This window comes from Thamnophis elegans, chromosome 1, assembly GCF_009769535.1.
Source record: "Thamnophis elegans isolate rThaEle1 chromosome 1, rThaEle1.pri, whole genome shotgun sequence".
Lineage (NCBI taxonomy): Eukaryota > Metazoa > Chordata > Lepidosauria > Squamata > Colubridae > Thamnophis > Thamnophis elegans.
This window is the reverse complement of record NC_045541.1, coordinates 149,571,075-149,592,838: the sequence shown is the minus strand read 5'-3', so window position 1 is coordinate 149,592,838 and position 21,764 is coordinate 149,571,075. Positions and strand designations below refer to the sequence as shown.

The 21,764-nt window shown below is 39.0% G+C and overlaps 1 protein-coding gene across 1 annotated transcript in view; it reads right to left on the bottom strand.

Moving 5' to 3' along the window:
- Positions 1-21,764, bottom strand: part of LOC116506263 (kinesin-like protein KIF26A) — a 57,507-nt gene that overhangs the window by 25,592 nt on the left and 10,151 nt on the right. Inside the window, 3 exon segments of the mRNA XM_032213914.1 lie at positions 2,828-3,018; positions 3,021-3,033; positions 20,496-20,679. Coding sequence (XP_032069805.1) covers positions 2,828-3,018; positions 3,021-3,033; positions 20,496-20,679 — 388 coding nt within the window.

Genomic DNA, 21,764 nt, shown 5'->3' with positions numbered 1-21,764 from the left:
AAAACAATGTAGTTGCACATTTCACAGCATTAGTCACACTATTCTAGTGTCTATATTCCATTTTTTTCTAATTAAATCCTATTACATAAGCCCAAAATGATTTCCTACTCCACTAAAAAGGGTGCCATGGCATGTCAATTCCATGAACTCAGTTGCAAAGGAAATGCTAACCAACAGACACAGAATTAATATAATGTCTCATCATCCATATTTTTTTTAATACTAGCAGACTACGTACTGAGGGTAAAGGTTCATTCTCAGAGCTTGTGGGTTGGTTTCCAAATGTTTATTACCAGGCTAGATAATATTAGGGGATGTCAGTGTGAGTATTCTGTTTACATGGGGCTTAGGTGTGGGTGTGTCAAGTGACAGAATGAACCTTTTACCTTCATCCTATACCTGAGCTACAGACATTCACCACTATAGCAAAGACCATGCACTGCTAAGGATGCTTAGGAGAAGGAAGCACCCACACACAAATGCATTTCATTTCATCCCAAATGAAAAAAAAAATTGGAACTTTTCTGTTTTAATCTTAATGATAACAAACCCATCTCTGGAAAACACACAGATACAAAGGACATGCTTTTAAGTCTCGTCTGTGTGCTGGAGAAAGAAAGAGAAATGCTGTTCAATGGGGAGAAAACAGATTTCTTTTCATCAAATGTAATGAAACCATACAGGAAATCTAAATTACACACACATGTTCTGTTACTCCTTTTGAGTTTCAGATTCATGTGTCATCTCCTGCCAGCTTTATGTTTTCTTACTGGCCAGGGAGCCATTCAGGACAGCAACCGTCTGCTATACCATATGTATTTGGCCTGGTTCTCTTCAGACAAACACCAGCTCCTGAGCTAAACCTATGCTTCACTGACAACCATAATTACAGCAACGGTTAAATCACTAATATACTATAAATTTAAGGTTAACCGAATTCCACATAACTAACTTTAGTTCCTCATTTCAGATATATATTGTAATAAATGTTAACTATCTCAACTCATAAAAACAATGTGCAAATCAGGGTAAGGGCCACATTTCAAATTTTAATCAAGCAGAAAACATAGATTTGTTAATTTTATACTACACTCAAATGATAGCCAGCTCTAATTCTTAACCAAAATCAAGGCTACTTGAAAAATGCAAGGAAATTCATGCTACAACAGAAAGTAAAGGGAGCCATAAAACCTATTGACACCTGACCCCATGTCTCTACCATAGCAATATAAAATGCTAGTGGAATATTCATCTAACCAGATAAGCTGACAAGATACATTTACATACCAGACTTAATTGTATTACTGAACTAACTATTTCTGAGTTTCCACAATATACTGTACTATATTCTAATCAAGCAGTCTAGGATTATGCAAGATGCCATGCCACCAAAAGCTTAATTAAGGTTATGCAATGTTAATGCAGACTTCTCCCATTGCTTCTGCTTAACCCACCAGAACTAACACAGAAGGTATGCTCCAGGTCCTTCCATTGACCATGCCATCAGAATTGGGGGGAGGAGGAGAGGAAAGAAGCAGGGGATCCAATGTCCATTTACATGTAGATGAATATCAGACAGCAAGTTCATGATATATTTGGCACTTATATATGTGGAAAAATGCATAGCTGGTTTCGTTGTAACCATTTTAGTACATTTTAGTATAGGAAGAAGGAATGGCAAGAATTATGGAGAACAGTGAATTATTTCTCAGTCAGAGCAAGAAAAAGTACAAAGGAAGAATGGGAGATAGGTTTTTCACAGTGGTTGAAGGAGAACAGTTCCTAATTCTGTTCCTTCTTTGTTTTAATTTCCATGAATTGGACTATGTTGATAGAGAAAGCAAAAAACCTGCCAGTTCTACTTTCAAGAACAGGTTATTTCAATCTTCCAATTATCTCCAATGGGACACTAACTTGTTTATTGTGAAAATCCTACAAAATCCATTAGAAAATCCTTCTAATGAAGGGTCCCAGGACATCTTCTAAGGCCTTTTTTGGTATGGATATGCAGTATAATTCTTCCAAAGCACATGCATAAGACTGCAGGGAGAGTCTGTTTTAAATATGGGCCATTGTTCCACAGTTGTACCTCATCTCAAAATTGGAAATGATAGGCAACCTTTTTTTAGGGAGGACAATTGGCCATAACATACTTTCTCAAAGAGACATGTGTTTATGTTTTCTCAAAAACAATATGAAAATCATTGCAGCATTCTTGATTTTCACAGTTCCTATGGGCTAGGGAAGAGCTGTCAAACTCACATCATCATGGCAGCATCACATGAGTATCAGGATTTTTCCCACTTTGCTAAACTAGGCCTGGGCATAGCCAGTGCATGAAACATCTGGCCCACGGGCCACGAGTTTGACAGTCCTAGGCTAGGGGTTATGGAAACTGAAGTCAACATACTTCAAAAAAACCTACACTATTCGTTTTATTCCATCCTTCTACAATAACAAAATATTGATGTTCTCTCATAATGATACAGATAAGCCCAAACTTATAAATACTATGCTACAACTAACACTAAAATGGGATACTATGGAAGTCACAAGTTGTATGTATATGTTGCTTTAAACCACACAAGAAAGATAGTAGGAATATAATCACTGAACAGAATTACCTCTACAGATATTGCTTCTTAATTTCACATCTGGGCTAAATTAAACAGCGTGAGGCCTTGCAAACTGACTATTAATTAGCATGCCTTCCCAGTAATTAAACCAACTAATTCAAAGGGAAAAAATACTGTAAAGAACTCTATCACCAGAATTAAATGCCATGGCAGCAATTCAAATTATCAGCTTATATGCTCAGCTTTGGTACCTGGGAAGCATCCTGGGGGAACACTGCATCGAAAGCAAACATCTTTGGGACAGCCACAGCTCCTCTTCGGTGACTTGCATTACAGCCACTTGTAGATGGATCATAAAGTGTGATCTGCTTTTTTCGTGAATCTACCTTCAGAAACGACATAGATTCCGATGTGTTGTGTGCTTCTTGTGATGGGCAAATTTCACCATCACCTTCACCTAAAAATCATTAAAATATAGAATTTAGTCCACTTACAAGCAAATAATAATTCTATACCTCAGGTCCTTGCTTTACAGTGCCTATACAGCTCTGAATGAGACCAAGTGTCCATCTAACTATCTGTAGCTAACTGTATATATTAGCTGACAGAAGATTTCATACAAGAATCTTTCTGAATTCTTTCTGATTTTGACCTTTTATATGCACAGCATGTCTTCTTCTCCTGAGTTACAGCCTGTGTCTTAAGCTTGAATTAATTAGCCTGCCGAAAAAAATATATTATTGGTCATATAATTTGAAACACAATTTTCCCACAAAACCTTTACATGTTCTATCACTTGTGTAGGTGCTTACAAAAGATTGAGCTTCCACACATCATTATACAATAATGTACAAAGGAGAAATAAAAAGGCCAAAAGTAGGTAGCCTTGTGCATTAATGTTTTACTCAGTCTAAAACTTATGGAGGAATTTGCTATACAAATATATAATGACAGCTGCTGTCTTCAATGGATGTAAAGAGGGGAAAAGACAAATTCATGAAGATAGTTCTACCAGTGGTAATGAATCACAAGAGCTAAATGTGATCTCCATGTTCAAGGCAGTATATCAATAAATATTAATTGCACTGCAATGCCAGCATTGTGTAATGTTTAATATATAGGATTTGAGTGAGAAAAAAACTCAGATTCAACCTCTGTTCAATTATAGAGCTGAATGAGAGACTTTAGGTCGGTCACGTCTCTCAGTCAGAGAGAGAACCCATCTTCCTGTTCCAATTTACTATTTTACTTTATTTGTACTTCAGATAAAAAGAATATATATGCACAAATTCTGCATATTATATTTTCTAGTCAAAACATGCTGGATTAACTGAAAACATGTTGAATATTTGTTCTGAAGAAGAGCACCACTTCAGAGTACTTGCTATCTCTAAATATATTATATATTTACCTTGTCCTATGAAATATTTCCCAATGTGCAGATCAGAATATCATTTTTATGGAAAACATCAAGGTTAATTATCTTCTGAAATCTTTTTGGCTAAAAACACTTCACTATACAACATTCATCAACATGTTCGCTTTGGGAAGTCACTATCTTTTTTTTTTTTTTAGCATTTAGGTTTCTTTCCCTGTTCCAACTCCCCCACCATCTAAATGTGATATGAATATGACACGACAGTCCTAGAAAATAACTGAACCTTAAAATAAAATAAGCAATTGCTTCACAGCGAAAGCAAGTATTGTAGGTGACACATTCAAGACTACTTTCCATTAAAAGCTTCATGAAGCTACTACCAGTGTATGTTAGAGAAGTTCCTTCGACCTTGAAATGTTGCCAAGGGGCCAAGTAAGTAACATTTTCTGTAAATAAATATACAAAGAGGATATCAATTCAAAAAATGCACTCAAGTATAAGGAACTGTAGCTATGCATATTCTATGTTTATATTTGATAGCTGGCATTTAACAATGCTACAACAATGCTCACTTCTGTCATCATGATTTTACCTTGACTGACCTTAGGAGAATGTTAGATGTCAACAGCAGAACAAACAGATCTTTCAATACAACTAAGTTTTTAAAACGGTGTGAACCAAAACTGACTTTCTCAGCAACTAGAATCTAACAAATTGTCTCAATCAGGCATGGTCTTCAGTTATGCTACATGAAGAATGTCAGGACTCATAGCATTTATGTCCCTTGGTTTATCTAGGAAACAAGAAAAGACTTTTCCAACCTAATTAAATGTTTTTGAGACATATTGGCAGGCTTGAAAAATATGGTATCCAAAAGAGCAAAAGACAGAAATGGAAAGAAAACAAGAACTATATCCGACTGCAAAATTTGAATCAGGGCTTGATGAGGAATTGCCCACAGAAATAAGTAGGATACGCCAGCTCCTCTGATTATACCGTGAGAAAAGAACATTGCTTTATCATAATTCTAACTGTCATATCTAAAAACTGGAGTTTGGAAGGACAATTTGCAAGACTCCCCACCCCTCTTTTTAAGAAACTATCAGTACAAGAAATTGATGTGAAATACTTTCCACCCTGCTCCTCTTAAACATGAATGCAAATAGAAATGATAGTAAATCTCTTCCATTCAAACTTTACAGGTTGGGGAACGTATACTTTTGCATAAATATATAATATCAAGTATAATTCCAAATTTTCTGTATGCCTGTCTGTGTACACCTATATGTGAGAAAGGAAGAGACCAAGATGGAAACAGAAAGTGACTGAGTCTGATGTTCAATACAGTTAATGGCTCTACAGCAAACAGATTAATAATATTAAATATTGTAAAATATTGTAGCCCTACTTCAGATATCAGCAGGAACAATTTCTCCTGTATTTATGTTATCAGTTAGTCATGTACATATTATACCCCAAGATTAAGACATATTCTTCTCTCCAAATCCTATCAGTTCTCAGTTGTACCTCAAACAAGGACCAGAAAGAAGTAAGAAAATTTCCCCAAAATAGCATGTTCTATGTATTTGTGGATCAAATACATGATGTGAGGCCCTCATCAGATGGAATTTTTAAAGTAGGTAACCCTGAAAGGAGGAGGAGGAGGCTGGAGATCAACGGGCGATCTCAAAGGAAAAAACAGTTTCTTTAAACCCCACAGGCCAATACTGGACACTGATGAAAATCCTTCAATCACTCACTATTCATTGCTTTACGGATGAAGATGCTTCCCTGAAGGTTACAACCTACCCAATCACCACAGCAAGACAAAAAAAAACTCAGGCTGGAGTACATAAGGCTATTGCCATGTACTTATGTGGGGCAAAGAAAATAAAAGTTATAGATGCCAAACCAGTGGCACAAAACTAGCATTTTCAAGGAAGAAAAGGAAGATGTATAAGACACTAATTTACATAATTCATTGCAAGCCAATATTTCTCCCACAGATATACAATCTCTTTGTGCACACTGAAATTACACAAATTTCAAAGTATGAATGCACTAGAAATGACTAGAAATAACAATATCTTCTTTGAACTACCTCTGCCACTATAACATCTGACCAAGCTTAGGAGATTTCAAGAAAAAAATATACATGTATAATATCTATTTTCTCATCCATCTCTTGTTCCATAATGGTTAAACAGCATTTAAGTCAAAGGATCATAAAGAAAGAGCTGCTGTTGAGAGCTTGCTTCTTAAAAATTATTGTTTTTAGAAGGTGAGAAGCTGGGTTTCAAATACACTATAAATGTTATGGAAGGTTTGTTCTAGCAAAACCAATCCATTGCAATATAGGCAAACCCCTACCCCAATGAGGAATATCCACACTGAAACTAAATGACTATGAGTAACAACAGAGATGGCTCTGACTATGAACAACATTCACCATCTCCCATCATCTCTCTGATTGAGGAATAGCAATAGCATTTAGACATACTGTATATACTGCCCCTTAGCATTTTACAGCACTCTTACAATGTCTTTGCATGTGGCCACCAACAATCTGGGTCCTTAATTTACTGACTTTGGAAGGATAGAAGGCTGAGTCAATCTTGAGCCAGTCAGGATCAAACTCCAGGCTGTGGGCAAGGTTTGTCTGCAATATTACACTTTTAACCACTGTGCCACTAGGGCTTTGAGAAAGATTAAGGGGAGCCCTGAGCTTCAGAAATGAATTGATAAAACGATTTCATTCATGAAAGCAAGATTTGTGATGCCCTATAAAATCCCCTACAGTCTTGTACACCTTCCTAAAATCTGCCAGAAGCATAAGATTGAACACTGCCGACTGATGGGTTCCCAGGGCCCCTGGATATATTAATGACATCCCTTGAAATCAGAGAGTCAGAACAAGCTTGTGGATATCCCCTTTAAATAATATTTGGAAAAAATGGAGGACTATTTTCCTACAGTAAATATGGTACTAGGATATTTCCCTCCTCCCCCTTTTTAGGTTTTTCCTCACAAACACCTCCACCAGTGAAATTAGATTTGCATGAAAGAGCAAGTAAGTAATATCAACTTTTATTTCAGTTGTGTGATAGGCTTAATGAATAAGGTTGGGGACGACCATGTGGCTGCCCTACAAAGTTCCTCCACGGGAGGCTGTGTCATCCACGCGGCCATGGTGGCGGCACTCCTCGTAGAATGAGCGTGATTTAGGTGGTACTGCCCTGCCCTGCTGCTGGTAGCCAACTTAATGTAAGCCCTCAGCCAGCGGACCGATAGTAGAAGGGGAGACTTTCCGTCCCATAGTGCTGGCTGAAAGGAACAAAGAGTGATTGGAAGCAGCGAAAACCCTCCGTCCTCTTGATGTATCTGCAAACTCCGAATGTCTAGCTTGTGCCATGTTCGTTTCTTGGGATGCGTTAAGTGGAACGACTGCCTATAGGAGGATCCTGTTGGTGGTCATTTGGACCGGCGGTAGGGGTGGTTGTTGGAACGCCACGAAAGGGATGCTGAAAGGATTGCTGCTGCTGTCGCCCTTTGTCCCTGAAGATGTTCTATCCTGTCCATGGTCATTGGTCTGGGGACAGGATCTCTGATAAGAGATATCCGCACCTGAGGAGTTAGCCAAAGGGTTGCTTCCGAAAAAATGAGCTACCTTTCCTACTGCCTGTTAGTGATGGAAGGAAGTACCTTCCTCTATCCTTGATTTCAATTAAGAATTTGTCTAAAGGCTCCCCAAATAATTGGCCGTCTTGAATGGGGGGGAAGCCAACTTCCATTTGGGCTTCATGTCCGCCTGCCAGTGACGGAGCACAGCAGACGGCGTGAAGTCACGTTGGAGGCTAATGCCCGGCAGGCAAACTTGGCTGCATTGAGCTGAAGCATCAGCTGAGTATTTTATTATGGTCAGGCCTCATCTGGAGCCTGCGAGGGGGGATTAGATCTCAATTGCCTCAGCCACAACAGCGAAGCTCTGGTGAAAAACGACGATGAGGTAGAAGCCTTAATAGACCAAGCGGCCACCTGGCGGGTCTTCTGGCAGGCTTTCTCTACCTTTTTGTCCTCGGCTTTTAAGACCTCAAAGAGGTCAGGAGGACAGAAATAAATAAGAGATATGATTGGGGTATCCAGCTGTGGAAGTTGCAACAAATCTTCCAAGTGCTTTCCACAGAGTAAAGATTTTTATCCACCCTGCTAGGGCTAGTCAGGGAACCCGGTTTTGCCCACTGGCGCTGAAACCACACTGACAAACAGGTATGGCACTGGAACTAGTTCCTGTGCCGGAGTGTTTTCCTTAAAGATCCTGGGATCCAGAGGGGCAGGGGCCCGTGGTAGTAGTGCCCAATTGAGTAGAAGCTTTTAGCGTTATGTAATATGACTTAAATACAGAAAGCCGGAATAAGCCAGTGAAGGCAGGCTTATCAGGAGGACGATTCTCATTCTCTGAAATTCCTGCTCTCTACATTGTCCTCCTCTAGGGCGGATTCCTCCATGCTAATGGAGGAGCCTGGAGAAGGGGGACCCTGTACCTAATCCCCTTGGGCAGGTTTCTGGGCAGTCTGGCAGAGGGACCTCTGGAGCCATGGAGTTTTTTACGAATACCAGCCTCGATGCCTCTCAATGGCCTGTTCAATGACCCTTTTGCATCTCAGAGGACAAGTTGGGACCTGATCCTCAAGGGGCCTGATGTCCCTGACCCTCCCCTGCCAGTCTGTCATGAGGAAACCATGTCCTCCCAACAATTGAGCAGGCAAATGGACATATTTCTTCCTGGATGGAAGAAGACTCTGGATATCCCAGGGAAGCTGCAGGCAAAGAAGCCTGAAATCCCTCATCCACTACTGGAGGAGAATTTTCCCCCCTTGGAGAGTCCTGGGAAAGACCACCTGAGGCTCAGGTAAGGGACTAGGATCCCTAGATGGTGATCCAGAGGAATAGGGACAGTCTTTGGGCCCTTTCAAAGGTCTTTTCTAGAGCCTATGCCTGTGGGGCTTAGCCTTGGATAAAGCCTTGCCGCCTCAGGGGTTAGGAGTCCCCTTCCCTTTGGTGTCCTTATTGCCCTCCCTCCCTCTCAGGGGGGTCTGGCCTACAGAGTTTCAATGAGGGGTCTGGATGCTCCTCTGGCACCCTCTTGCCTCTCTCAGCCATGGTGTCTTCAGCTATGCAAACAGTAGGCTTGGCACCACCGCAAGTTGACATGTGCAGCATGCCTCGCAGATGTGTCCTCCAGACAGGAGTATAACCCGAAGGCCAAAGCTCTCCAAAGCCACCTGTTTAACTCTTCTTGGGAAGGAAGCCTTGCTGGAGCCCCGAACAAAGCTTCCCCACAGCGATCTGCTAGCTAGGAGGGAAAAGCACAGCAAGCAGTAATGGCTGGAATCCAAAGTGCACAAAAACGGCTTCTTTGGGCGATAAGGGAGCTGTCAGACGCACTCCGAAAGCCTCCGACAAGGTCTCCGGCCGAAAGAAAGTCCAAACTGACAGATGGGGGGGGGGAAGCCTCCCGCCACCCCTGAGCTCGCCAGTAGCACTGGACAAGCGCCTCAATGAACCAAAGTTCCGTCAGCTATGAGGAGCCTAGAAGCCCGAAGTCCTCCCAGCAATCAATGGAGAGTCAAATGACATTTAAAAGGGAATTTTATCTCCGACTACAAACTAAGAAAATTACTAGCTAACTAAGGAGAGTCCCAGTCTATTCACCCCAAAACTGAGGAACTCCCCAAAAATACATCTGAACTGGGCTGCACTGAGTTTTTGAACTGGGCCTCAATGAGGAGAGGGGGCGTGGCTAAGAAAATCAACTCAGTCCTTTGGCGAATAGACTGAATTTAAACCATGCTTAGACTCTCCAAGCAGCGCACAGTAGAATGATCTGATTAACAATCACATCCAGATAATCTGGTAGATAAGTAAATCCTCTGGGCCAACTCTTGTATTGATATTTATTTCTCTGTTGGCAAGAATCTAAACCTACAGTTTTAGAATTGGTCCTCTGCGCAAACTGTTTTGAAAGAGATGTCAACTGCTGTCAAATGCAGATATTTTACTGACTGGAGACTTTAACGCCAGACTGTATAAAGATATTAACAGTTACATCAGGAAGACATAGGTCAGCCTAGAAGATGAGTGTTATCTGACTGGTTCTCCCTAGACAAAGTTGTAAAACAAACAAGGGTTGCTGTATTGAATTGGTCTTTAGATAAGGGTTCTATAGTCCTCATGGGTACCAAACCAGCAATTTTCAACAAAGGAGAATATTTGTAGCCCTTAGCAGACAAAAAGCCCTAAGGAAGGTCTTCCAAAATGCACTGATCATGATGACAGAGACCTCCCCAAATACATGCTGAGCAATGAGGACTGGCCAGATTATAATTGGATGTAAGTTTCATTTCCATGAAAGCTCAAGCGCTGATAAACTGAGCTGAGTTCTCAAGGAAACAACCATACGCATGTTTGTAAGTATTGGAGGTCTTCCCAAAATAGATGCCCTCACTTGGTAAAACCTCCCAGGGACAGTTAAGGGATGGGGGAGTATAGGGTTACCTCCTCCTAATCTGGTAGATTCTATGTCTTTTTAAAATGGCTTTAATATAGTTTCCTTCTGTTTTGTAAAGGGTAGAGAACAATACGACAGAACTATATTTCAAGTTGTTGGTTATGTTAACTGCATGATCATAATCAGCATGTTAGAAATCAAGCTGTAAGGGTCTTCTACAAACAAATTATAATTCCTGTAAATTATCCTAAAACAAATGCATGCATGGCAACCCCTCTAAGCATCCTCATAAGAATGGATGCTTGTCTTATTCATGAGGCTGTCTGTATTATGCAAATCACAAAACTATCTTGCTAATTAACTGCTTCGGTAATTCTTGTGGGTTTTAAACATGGTAGGTTCACATTAAACTGCTGAACTTCTCGGATTTATACATTTCAGTCTGAGTCCAAGAGGGAAGTGATGATGGGTGGAGTGTTCAGCATGTTTAGTGAAGGAAATCTTACCACAGTGCAAAAGTACTCTTTAAAAATAAATAAAATAGCCAGGAGGTCGAAGATTACAGGGGAAAAAAAACACACACACACTTTGAAATGCTACTATTCCTATCATTTTAAGAGCTGTTAAGATGATGCTAAAATGAAAACAAAGCAGACGAATTTAAAATTCATTTCATTTTTGGAGTAATTAAGACGGATAGAAACACATATATGGAAAGTATTATACCAAACACAAAGGCCAGATGGAACGCAGGAAGTTACTATATTACACTAAATCAGTGTCGTCTCTACACTGATGCAAAGAATATCCAAGTTTTCAACAACATTTTTCCACTTCCCCTTTAAGAATCTCCTCCCTGTATGGGCGCGTCTATTATCACTGAATTATAAAAATTTCTTCCTTGATTTCTGCACTCTAAGTGATGCAGCCTGTGTAGCAGTATTTTCTGGGTGCTCAAGATGCTAACCAACAAGGCCAGAGGAGATATGTGCGATGGAAAAGCAAAGGCTTGGCACGGGGGGGAAAATACAAGGGGGAAGTACACAGTGAAACACCATAATTCGCCATGCAACTGGCACATCAGTGCTTCTTGTGCTAAATAGTGCACCCTCCTGGAATTTGTATTCACCTTAGAACTTATTGGGGACATTCACAAAGATGATAAAGGGTCTGGAGGTTAAATCGTATGACAAACAGTTGTGGGACTTAGGTATATCCTATTGTAGAAAAGGATCAGGGGGGGGCATGTTAACTGTCTCCCAGTGGTTGAGGGGCTGTCACAAAGAAGAGAGGATTGACTTATTATCTAGGGTACCAGAGGACAGGACAAGAAGTAAGGGTTGGAAATTTGTCAAAGAGAGACATAACCTAGAAGGAAGGAGAAATTTTCTGACAGTAAGAGCAATTAATCAATAGTCAATAGTCTGGGGTTGTAGGTGCTCCATCACTGGAGGTTTTCAAAATAGACTGGACAACCACTTAGCTGGGATGGTAGAAGATTCCTGTCTTGAGTAGGAGGTTGGGCTAGAAGACCTCTGAGGTTCCTTCCAGTCCTATGATTCTATTCTATTCCTTTGAGGTTATGTCAGGCTTTCCAGACAGGGGTAGCAAGGAAATGGACTTCAGTCTAGGAAAACTGTTATTTAACATTATATCCTTTCAAGATTTGGGGCTGGTGGATTTTCTAATATAATCTACATTCATGGGAATCTTGATGGCCCCCAGTGAAGTACAAACCACCTCTGACCTTGACCTAACTTTGAAAAACTGACTGCTATAACCTGGCATCCAGTGAAGGCTTCTAAGCAATGCTCTTAGGGAATAGCAAACGCCTCTAAGATTAGCTGTATCCCTCCATTATGTGTTATCCATTTTCCTACCAGAATATGTTCTCGATAAGACTTAATTTGTTCGCCCTTATCTATTCCAGGGTTCCAGACTGGAGACTATGTTGTTATTTCCAACATGAATTGGAAATAACAAACGAGTTGAAATTCTGTATTTCAAAAAATTAAAATATTACTTTTCAAGCCTTAAATGGTTTGGGAATGAATTACTGGAAAGGTATCTTGCATTACCTCTATCAATTATCTGCACTTCAAGACCAGGAATTGGAGCTCTTTTTTTAGCCTCTTTTAAAGTTTGTTAAAACTTCTTGTCACTTTAAGAATAGTCCTAAAGTCTTGTTTATTTAGCTAAACATTTATTTGAATGAATTGAATTGCTCTTAGCAGAGATCTTGTTAGAGCCAAATATGATTCTAGTATTTTGGAAACAATTTTGAGTTTTAACTTGCACTGGATTTAGGGCTGATTTTATTTATCTTTTATCATATGTATTATAATATGAGTAGATAATATGAGTAGATAAACTCTTTAACCATGCCCACCCATCAATAAGCAAACGAATAAATGTGTGCCATAATCTCCTAGGCTGAAATTGGATATTGTATGATTTCTCTAAAGCAATGAGAGGCAAATGGCACTACTACTATTACATCCTTGGGTGATTTGTAGTAGATTTGCAAAAGTTTCCAACTCTTAATGACTGAATAGTAGCAAGAACAAAACCATATGTTTCCTCTTAGGTTATATTTCTGATATCAAGAACATATGGACAGAAACCAAATTTCCATTATATAGTGATTTGTATACAGGTTCCAGTGTTGGTACTGAAAATAAAATCCTGGACTATGACACAAAAATCTTTATTTTTGAAACCATTTGTCCAATAGACACAGCTTTGAAATATGTTTGGTTATTGTTTTCTGATTGTCTTCACTTGGCTGGTTGTTGGCTGGAGAGGATGTGTCCTGGTCTTTTTGTTTCCTTCTTAGTTTTTTATTGTCTCTTTTGAAGGAGAAAACCATACCAAGAAAACTGGCAAGGCAAGTTACTGTACAAACAGGGAACAAACCCCCCACCTCCCTTGTGGTGTTACCTAGTTAGGTATGGAAACATCTGCAAGCAAACAATCAATTTCAGAGGGGACTCCAAAATTCAATCCTGAATTGATCCAGTTGTTTTTCTTCTCTTATTTTCCCTTAAATGAACATTGTAAGAGCTCTGAAAACCCCATTCTGCTTCTCCTTCTGCCCTTAAAGATGTTCCTATCTGAAAGCACCCACATTCCTACCACTGACTGACAAGTATATAACTTGCAGATTTGGTTCCTAGATATCCTTCCTCTACTGCACTGCTTCTACGTATGGCACTTTTATATGCAATTTTTTCATACTAAGAGAACAACTACTGCATCAAACTCTCTTGGGACAACCTAGAAGAAGTACTATCATGTTACTCTTTTCAGACTATAGCCTGTATTTGATTTGATTTGAGTTATTTAATTTGTATGCCGCCCACTCTCAAGGAGACTCAGGGCAGCTTACAATAAGAAAAGGGGAGGGAGAGACATACAAAAACAAGACAACATTAAAAAACACAACATTCACAACTGAGGGTGGGGCTGGACGATTCCACAGCCCCAGTTACAATTGATTCTTTTTCCGCAAAGGCTGGCATGAAACACTTTTTTTAAAAGCAGTTATAGAATGAAATACAGTGTGTATCCCTGTGCAACTTTCCACCTTTTGATTCATCCATTAAAGGCATTCACTAGAGAGACTGTGTTTTGTGTGCATTAATCATCCATACAATGCACTAAACAAAAAGCAGTTTGGTTATTATTTATTACTTTTTATTATCATGATAAACTTCATTCCATCCAACTTTCAATCCTATAATGAAGATTACTATTATTCAATTTTATAAAATGCCTTCAGGCTTTAAAGTGGAGGGTCAGATCCAGGCATGATCTGAAATGATTTATACTGGAAATTGCATTGAAGTTATTAGGAAACAAGTAGCAATAAAGATGACAAAATTAAATAGCTATTTGTTATCCATCCAACAACTGTCATAAGAAGAATTGATGAGGACATACAAGTTGAAGAAAAAGTTTGTGTAGGGTTAGAAACTGTGTTCAGTTATGGCTGACAAGAAGAAGAGACTAAAAAAACCCTAAATGTTATTTAAAAAATGAAAGACAAGTAAATATATGATTTCTCAATCAATATGTAAAGTCATGGATTTCATTTCCTGTCCCCCCATGCAGAGAGAGAGAGAGAGAGAGGGGGAGGGAGGAGGGAGGGAGGGAGGGAGGGGAGAGGGAGAGGGAGAGGAGAGAGAGAGAGAGAGGAGAGAGAGAGAGAGAGAGAGAGAGAGAGATTTACATTGCTTAACACAAAATGTTAAATAAATTTCTCTAAAGCACCTGAAGATAGGACAAGAAACAATGGATGGAAACTAGTCAAGAAGAACAAGCTAGTAATAAGTTAACATTTCCTGACAATTAGAACAATTAATCAGTGGAATGACCTGCCTCCAGACGTTGTGGGTGCTCAACACTGGAGCTTTTTAAGAAGAGGTAGGAAAGCCCAGTGGTGGGATTCAAATAATTTAACAACTGATTCTCTGCCCTAATGATTTCTTCCAACAACTAGTTCACCAAACTGCTCAGAAAGGTAACAACCAGTTGTCCTGAAGTGGTGCGAACTGGCTGAATCCCACCACTGGGAAAGCCATTTGTCTGAAATGGTTATAGGGTTTCTTGCTTGAGCAGGGGATTGGATTAGAAGACCTCCGAGGTCCCTTCCAACACTGTTATTCTATTATTCGGTTGTTTTAAAAATTGAAAGAACTTTCGGAATAGAAATAGCAATAGCACTTAGACTTATATATCGCTTTTCAGTGCTTTACAACCTTCTAAAACTAGCACCTCCTGTTAGTTTGGCAAATGACACTAAATTATAAAGCATGTCCTGAATAGAGTTCAAAGAAAAACATTTTGCATTGAAAAAAAGTTTTCTACAATTCCAGAAAAAGGGGAAAGAAAGTCAAATTAGAATGCAGAGCACCACTTATTGTAAAAAGAATGTCTTCTTTTTAAATACCAGAATTTGATAAATTATCTTAAATAGCATATTAATGTCAGAAACTGAGCATAATCTAACTTATTTTGGTTGCAAAGGCTTTCGAATATCTTCCTTGGCACACTCACAACCTCTGAAGGAAGCATTCCACTGATGGATTGTTCTAACAGCCAGGAAATTTCTCCTTAGTTCTAAGTTGCTTCTCTCCTTGATTAGTTTCAATTCATTGCTTCTTGTCCTACCTTCAGATGCTATGGAAAATAGCTGCTCCCTCTTTTTTATGGCAGCTCCTCAAGTATTGGAATGTCACCCCTAATCCTTCTTTTCATAAAATTAAACATATCCAATTCCAGCAACCATTCTTGGTATGTTTTAACCTGCAGTCCCCTAATGATCTTTGTTGCTCTTCTCTGCACTCTTTCTAGAATCTCAACATCTGGATGCAATATTCCAAGTTTGGTTTTACCAATGCATTATAAAGCAGTACTAACACTTCACATGATCTTGGTTCTATCCCTTGGTTAGACCAGCCTAGGACTGTGTTGACTTTTTTGGCAGCTGGCTCATATTTAAGTGGTTGTCACTAAGAATCCTAGATTTCTCACAGTTATGTTTTGTTTATTTTTGTCTGTACCCCCTTCCCTGATTTGAATTGTGAGCCGCCCTGAGTCCCCTTGAGGGAAAAGGGCGGCATACAATATAATAAATAAATCAATCAATCAATCAGTTACTGCTACTGCCCGATGTTCAAATATTACAAGACCCTTCTGGATCTTGAACCCATCTTCTGGAGTGTTTCTGCCAGCTTGGTATCTGCAAGTTTGACAAGTTTCCCTTCTATCCCTTCATCAAAATCTTTTATGAAGATATTGAGAATACCGGACCTAAAATGGAAATGTGTGATACCCCACTGCATAGTTTCCTCTAGGTAAATGCAGTTCCACTAAAGACTACACATAATGTGGTTGGATTCAATTATGAATCCATTTGGCTGGGAAATTCTGGGAGTTGAAGTCCATCCATCTTTAAGTTGCTGAGATTGAGAAACACTGTTTTAGACAGACTATAGATTCCCATTCTACATTTTAATAAAATCTACCAGGGAAATCGTAGGGATGCTTCATAATGACATCTTCATAGCACATTGTGTCATGCAGGGGCATCCACTATGAGAGTAAACAAAAAGTCAAGAAGGAATTCCTCCATGGTCTCTTCCAACTCTGTTATTCTATTCTATTCTATTCTATTCTAGGTGCAACCATATGTTTAAAGCTGCTTTTTGCATGCATCAAGTGTGTCATGTTTTAAAAAGGAACAGGGCTTAAATTGTTTGGTTGTTACTGCCATCCTGATTTTTTGAAACACATACACATCAATCCCTGTGGTGTCATGTAAAAATTTATTGAAAATATTCCAACTACATTGAGCAGAAATAATTCTTGCCTTGCATATTTTTAATATTTGTCAGCTCTCTAAAGAGGCCTAAAATGACCTCAAACTACTGAGAGGGAACTGGAGAGTATAAAGCTGGTGACAAATCTAGCTGTTGTTAATGACACCCTTTCTAGTTCTGTAATTTTGAGAATAAATTCTATCATAACTGAATTTGAATGTTAATGCAACTTATTTTTGAGGTCTCCCACAACACTCACTTTTTTGAAGTTTAAAGCACTAACCTTTTCTCTTGCTCAATCACAGAGCAAACTTTTATCTGACAAGGTAATTTAGAAATATCTACACTGGGGAAAATCCATGCAAGTTATAATAGTTTCTTTAGTTCTTGTGCTTTTTTATTAGGTTTTTTTCAAAGCTGCTTATTTCTCAAGAGAAAAACTGCAAAGAATGACAAGTCTAATGGGGGGGCGTTAATTTGCTACATGAAAACATATGTTTCCACGCCACATCCAAGTCAATGCATCTCCCCAGATCATCTTTCCATACATGTGCTTAAGTAGTCAAAATAATCCATTGTCAGAATTGTTATGACAGCAAAGAAGGGGTGTAGTTGTGGTTGCGGTAGGAGTCTATACATACTTAGTAGTCCCAGCTAGCTTCTTTAGTGTAAGAGTTAAGAAATGCACAGAGGAAAACTCAATGGGAATTGTGGAAAAGCACCTACAACAAATCAACATTTTGCTACTGGATCTTCCAAAGTCCTGTGCCCAACCTCTAAGTAGATATAGCAAACTTTGGCTATCTCTATTTCAAACAATTTTTGCCCACAAAGTGTACAATCCAACAGAACCCCCTGATTGCTATCATCTGATGAAGATCTGACTTTTTACTCTCATATTTGGAATTTAGTAACCACAAGTTGACCAGGCCTTCATCCCTTAAGAGCCTCCTCATTAATATTATTTGTTACAGTATGTCTTATATTGTATTTTTAATAAATATATTATTTACATTGTTTTGTGGACTGTAATTCATTGTAAGATCCTCTAAATAATAGGTGGGTTATAATTATATTAAACTAGATAACTTATGCCATGTTGGGTTATTGCTTCAGAAATATCTCCTTATCAAAGCAAATGGGGGGAGGAGTAGAAGTAGAAGCAACTTCCAACATCCTGTCATTCCGTTAAGTTTCCTTGTGGGAAGTTGAGAGGGAGCATCAGAATCAATTCCTTCCTTCTTTCCTTTTTCTTTCCTCCCTCCCTCCTTTTACCTTTCCTCCCTGCCTCCCTGTCACTCTGTCATTATCCTATTTCCTTTTCCATCCCTCCTTCCTTCCTTCAATCCTCCATCTCCTTCCTTCCCTCCCTCCCTCTTCCCTTTCCTCCCTTCCTTTTTCTGTTCTTTTTTACCTTTCTTCCCTCCCTTTCTTCCTTCCCCCTCCCCTTGTTCCTCCTTTCCTTCCTGCATTACCTTAGCCATTCAGAGTGTCTTGAACTGTAAGATAAAAATGATGAGATGGATGGATGATGGATGGATGGATGGATGGATGGGAGGGGAGAGGGAGAGGGGGGCAGATAGACATCCAGTAGATAATAGATAGATACATCTTCCTCCTTCCTCCCATTTCCAAAGTTTAACAAACTGCATTAAATGTTCCAGAATTTCAACTACAAAACCTTAATAATCTTATGATGCTATTCCTACATCAAACTCTATGTTGTGCAGATATATCTAGAACTAATAGAAAAGAATATATGTTGCTGAGGATTGAACTATGGAATCCTTGGTGCTCCATAGTTTGGGTTTTCCTACAGACATTTTGTTACACAACAAGGTAATATCCATATTTTGTTTGATTCTAAGTATATCCAAGGAACTGTTATCATTTCTGGACACCGCATTAAAGCACATTAAACATTTGTCATCCCAAACATGGAACCGAAAGTATGGATCCAGTATGTAGAAAACACCTTCTGATTAAAAGAAAAAGAACAACTAGAGAAGACACAAAACTATTCACTTCTTCAAAAGGGTAAAATTCACAAGGGAATAACAAAACAAAACATTCAGAATATTTTCATCAGCAGAGGAAATGGTGGCAAGTTAGAAAGAAGTCTATGACTACTCATGCAAACCAAATGCTCCATAACAAGCTCTATTACCAACCTCCCACAAGAGGATCAATGTAAGAACCCCCAAAAAAGGAAACAGATCACCTATACAACATCTTCCATCAAAATGAATACCCAAACAACTTTATCAAAAATTGCCTGATCACACAATACACTACAATACAACCAATGTAAATTATGAAAAAGATAACACTGCCATACATCAACAGCATCTCAGAAACAACCAACTAAAGCCCTGCAAACCACCTTCAGTAAACCAAAGACACAGTGTAGCTCAAGAAGGAAAAACAGGAATCATTTACAACATACAGTGTAAGGACTTTAACAGTCACTATGTAGGGCAGACAGGCATAACACTAGCAGGACACATCCATGAACACCAATTAGCAAACAGAAGACACAATGAAAACTCCTTAATTTTATCAATTTGTTTTCCCTGGATGGGCCTTGGAGGCGCTCAGGAATTCAGGACCACCATGGCAACCATTGACTCAATGGTGGGATTCAGCCAGTTTGCCCCACCGGTTGTTAACTTTCTGAGCAGTTTGCTGAACTGGTTGTTGGAAGAAATCATTAGGGCACAGACCGGTTGTTAAATTATTTGAATCCCACCACTGCATGGGCAGTCATTCATGCAACAGTAGCCCAAACCAGACATGATTTTCTTGTCAGAGCAATGGCAATGTGGTCTGAAGCAGGAGCTACCTCTATGCCTTTGTCATGGTTAGATCACACCTGGTGAATTTGAGGTTGTCTCTGAAGGGAGCTAGGACCTATTGAATTGGTCCCCAGAAATTGATGGATTTGGTGGGATTCCAAAGGGAACTTAAAGTTATATCTGAAGCTCTGTGCATGGTCCTGCTAAGACCCTGGCCATTTGGGAGGTGTCCAAGGCCTTCAGTAGCATCGTGCCTGGGATCTCTCTTGGTCCGTTGTTCCCAATGTTTCTCATTGTTTATAGAAAAGGATCTAGAGATGTGTAGAGGAAGAAGAGGAATGAATATGAATGAACATAAGTTAAAGCCGTTATTAAGGCCTACCTTGGTAACTGCAGCCAAACTTCAAATATCACTGTACATATTGTATCCAGTGACACCACATAAGGGTAAATGGGGGGAGAGGTTAAGTTTCAGGGCTGTGCAGAAGAATTTTGCACAGATGATGATAGCCAAATAACTGCCACATAATTTTAGACATGAATAAGAAAAAAGCAACACCCATATTTGAGAAAGGTTTCCCATAGTATCAGTATAGTCCTAGCAGTCCTACTATTATCAATGTACCAGCACCTTTCCAAAAGCTCTTCTTTCGGATAGCTTTCTTTGTAGCAGCTTTCAGATGCAGCTTAGCACAAAGGTGCCAATTCAAATTAAAATGTATGTCTATCCACTATCATGATCTGCTTCTGAAGTAACAGGACTCTGTAACCATGGATTACATTCTTGTCAACAGGAACAAACAGTTTTTCTAGATTACATTAGAATGGATTAGATTCATTCCAGTCAGAATACATTTGGCTATCCAATTCTTCATTATTATTAAGGAAGCAACTAGGAAACAGAGATTTAAATACCTTTCCAATTCCTGGGTTGTCTTTGACTTTTGATACAGCTCTTAAAAGGCATGGTGGTGCTGGAGGAGGATACATCTGTAGGATGCCACTAAAATTTGTGGCATAGATAGAGACACCATGGGAGTGCAGCAAAGGTGCATGATGCTTCTTTTTCTTTGAGGACAGGTTAAGTTTCTGGGCAGCTCTGAACAAAACAAGACCAAGAAAAAAGTTAGCATTATTATATAGAAAGAGAATTGATATTGTTATAAAACAGATATTCAGCACCATCACCGCCTGCTTAACAAATCAAGCAATTTTACTCTATAATTAAATTTAAATGTCAGCAATAATAGAAATAGATTTAAAATGAAATGGCAAGATATTTGTGTAATTTTTCTCTCTAAAAGAGTTCCAGTTCTATTCTAACTTTAAAAAATAACTTTGGCAGAAGCCTAGAAGAATCAAATTAAAGTCTGCCAGAACCTCAAGTCATAAAATGCTGAAAGAATTTCAAATTATCATTTGCAGGGCCAGATGGGCTTTTGCTGCTGCTAACATTTATACAAAAGTTACATTAATTTGTACCCTAACAAGAGACAAAGCAAAAACTTTTGGCAAAACCAAATTAGTTGGACTGAAGCTCTCAAGAAAGCCCCCTCTAACTACATGTAAAAATCAAAAGAAGGATGGAAAGTTTGGGAGGGCAGAGGGAAGGGATAAAAGAGGAAGACCAATGAGGTCTACAATCAAGTCCAAGGCTTTCACAGGAACCAGTTGGAATTTTTGCAGCATGGTTTTGGGTAGGGATAAATTTCCTAATTTCATTATCTCATTAAAAAAATGAATTGAAGGGCACTTTTTGTAATGTTCCAAACAGTAACAGCATTACTCTTGAAAAAAAAAATGATTTCCATGTACAGAAACAGTTAAGATTACAAGCAACCGAGAAATCCATCCAGTTTCAGATCAAGTCCATTTACCATGTGTTCATTCCATTCCAACTCACAAAAAGCTCACATTAATCCATACAAAACATACATTTAAATTTAAGTATGCCATAGCCTTGCCTCTTTCAAAGTTAGCATTCTCAAAGTCGGTTATATTAAAGCATTGTTGATTTATTATCCTGGAATACTTTGTAAAGATGAAAACTGAATGGTAAAATTTGAGAAGAGAAAAAAATCTGAAGGATAACCACCACACCCCATACATCAATAATCATATCCTCTTCAACCCCTCAAAGGCTAAAGAGGTGTTGAGGGAGAGAAAACACAAAATGTGGTCCCT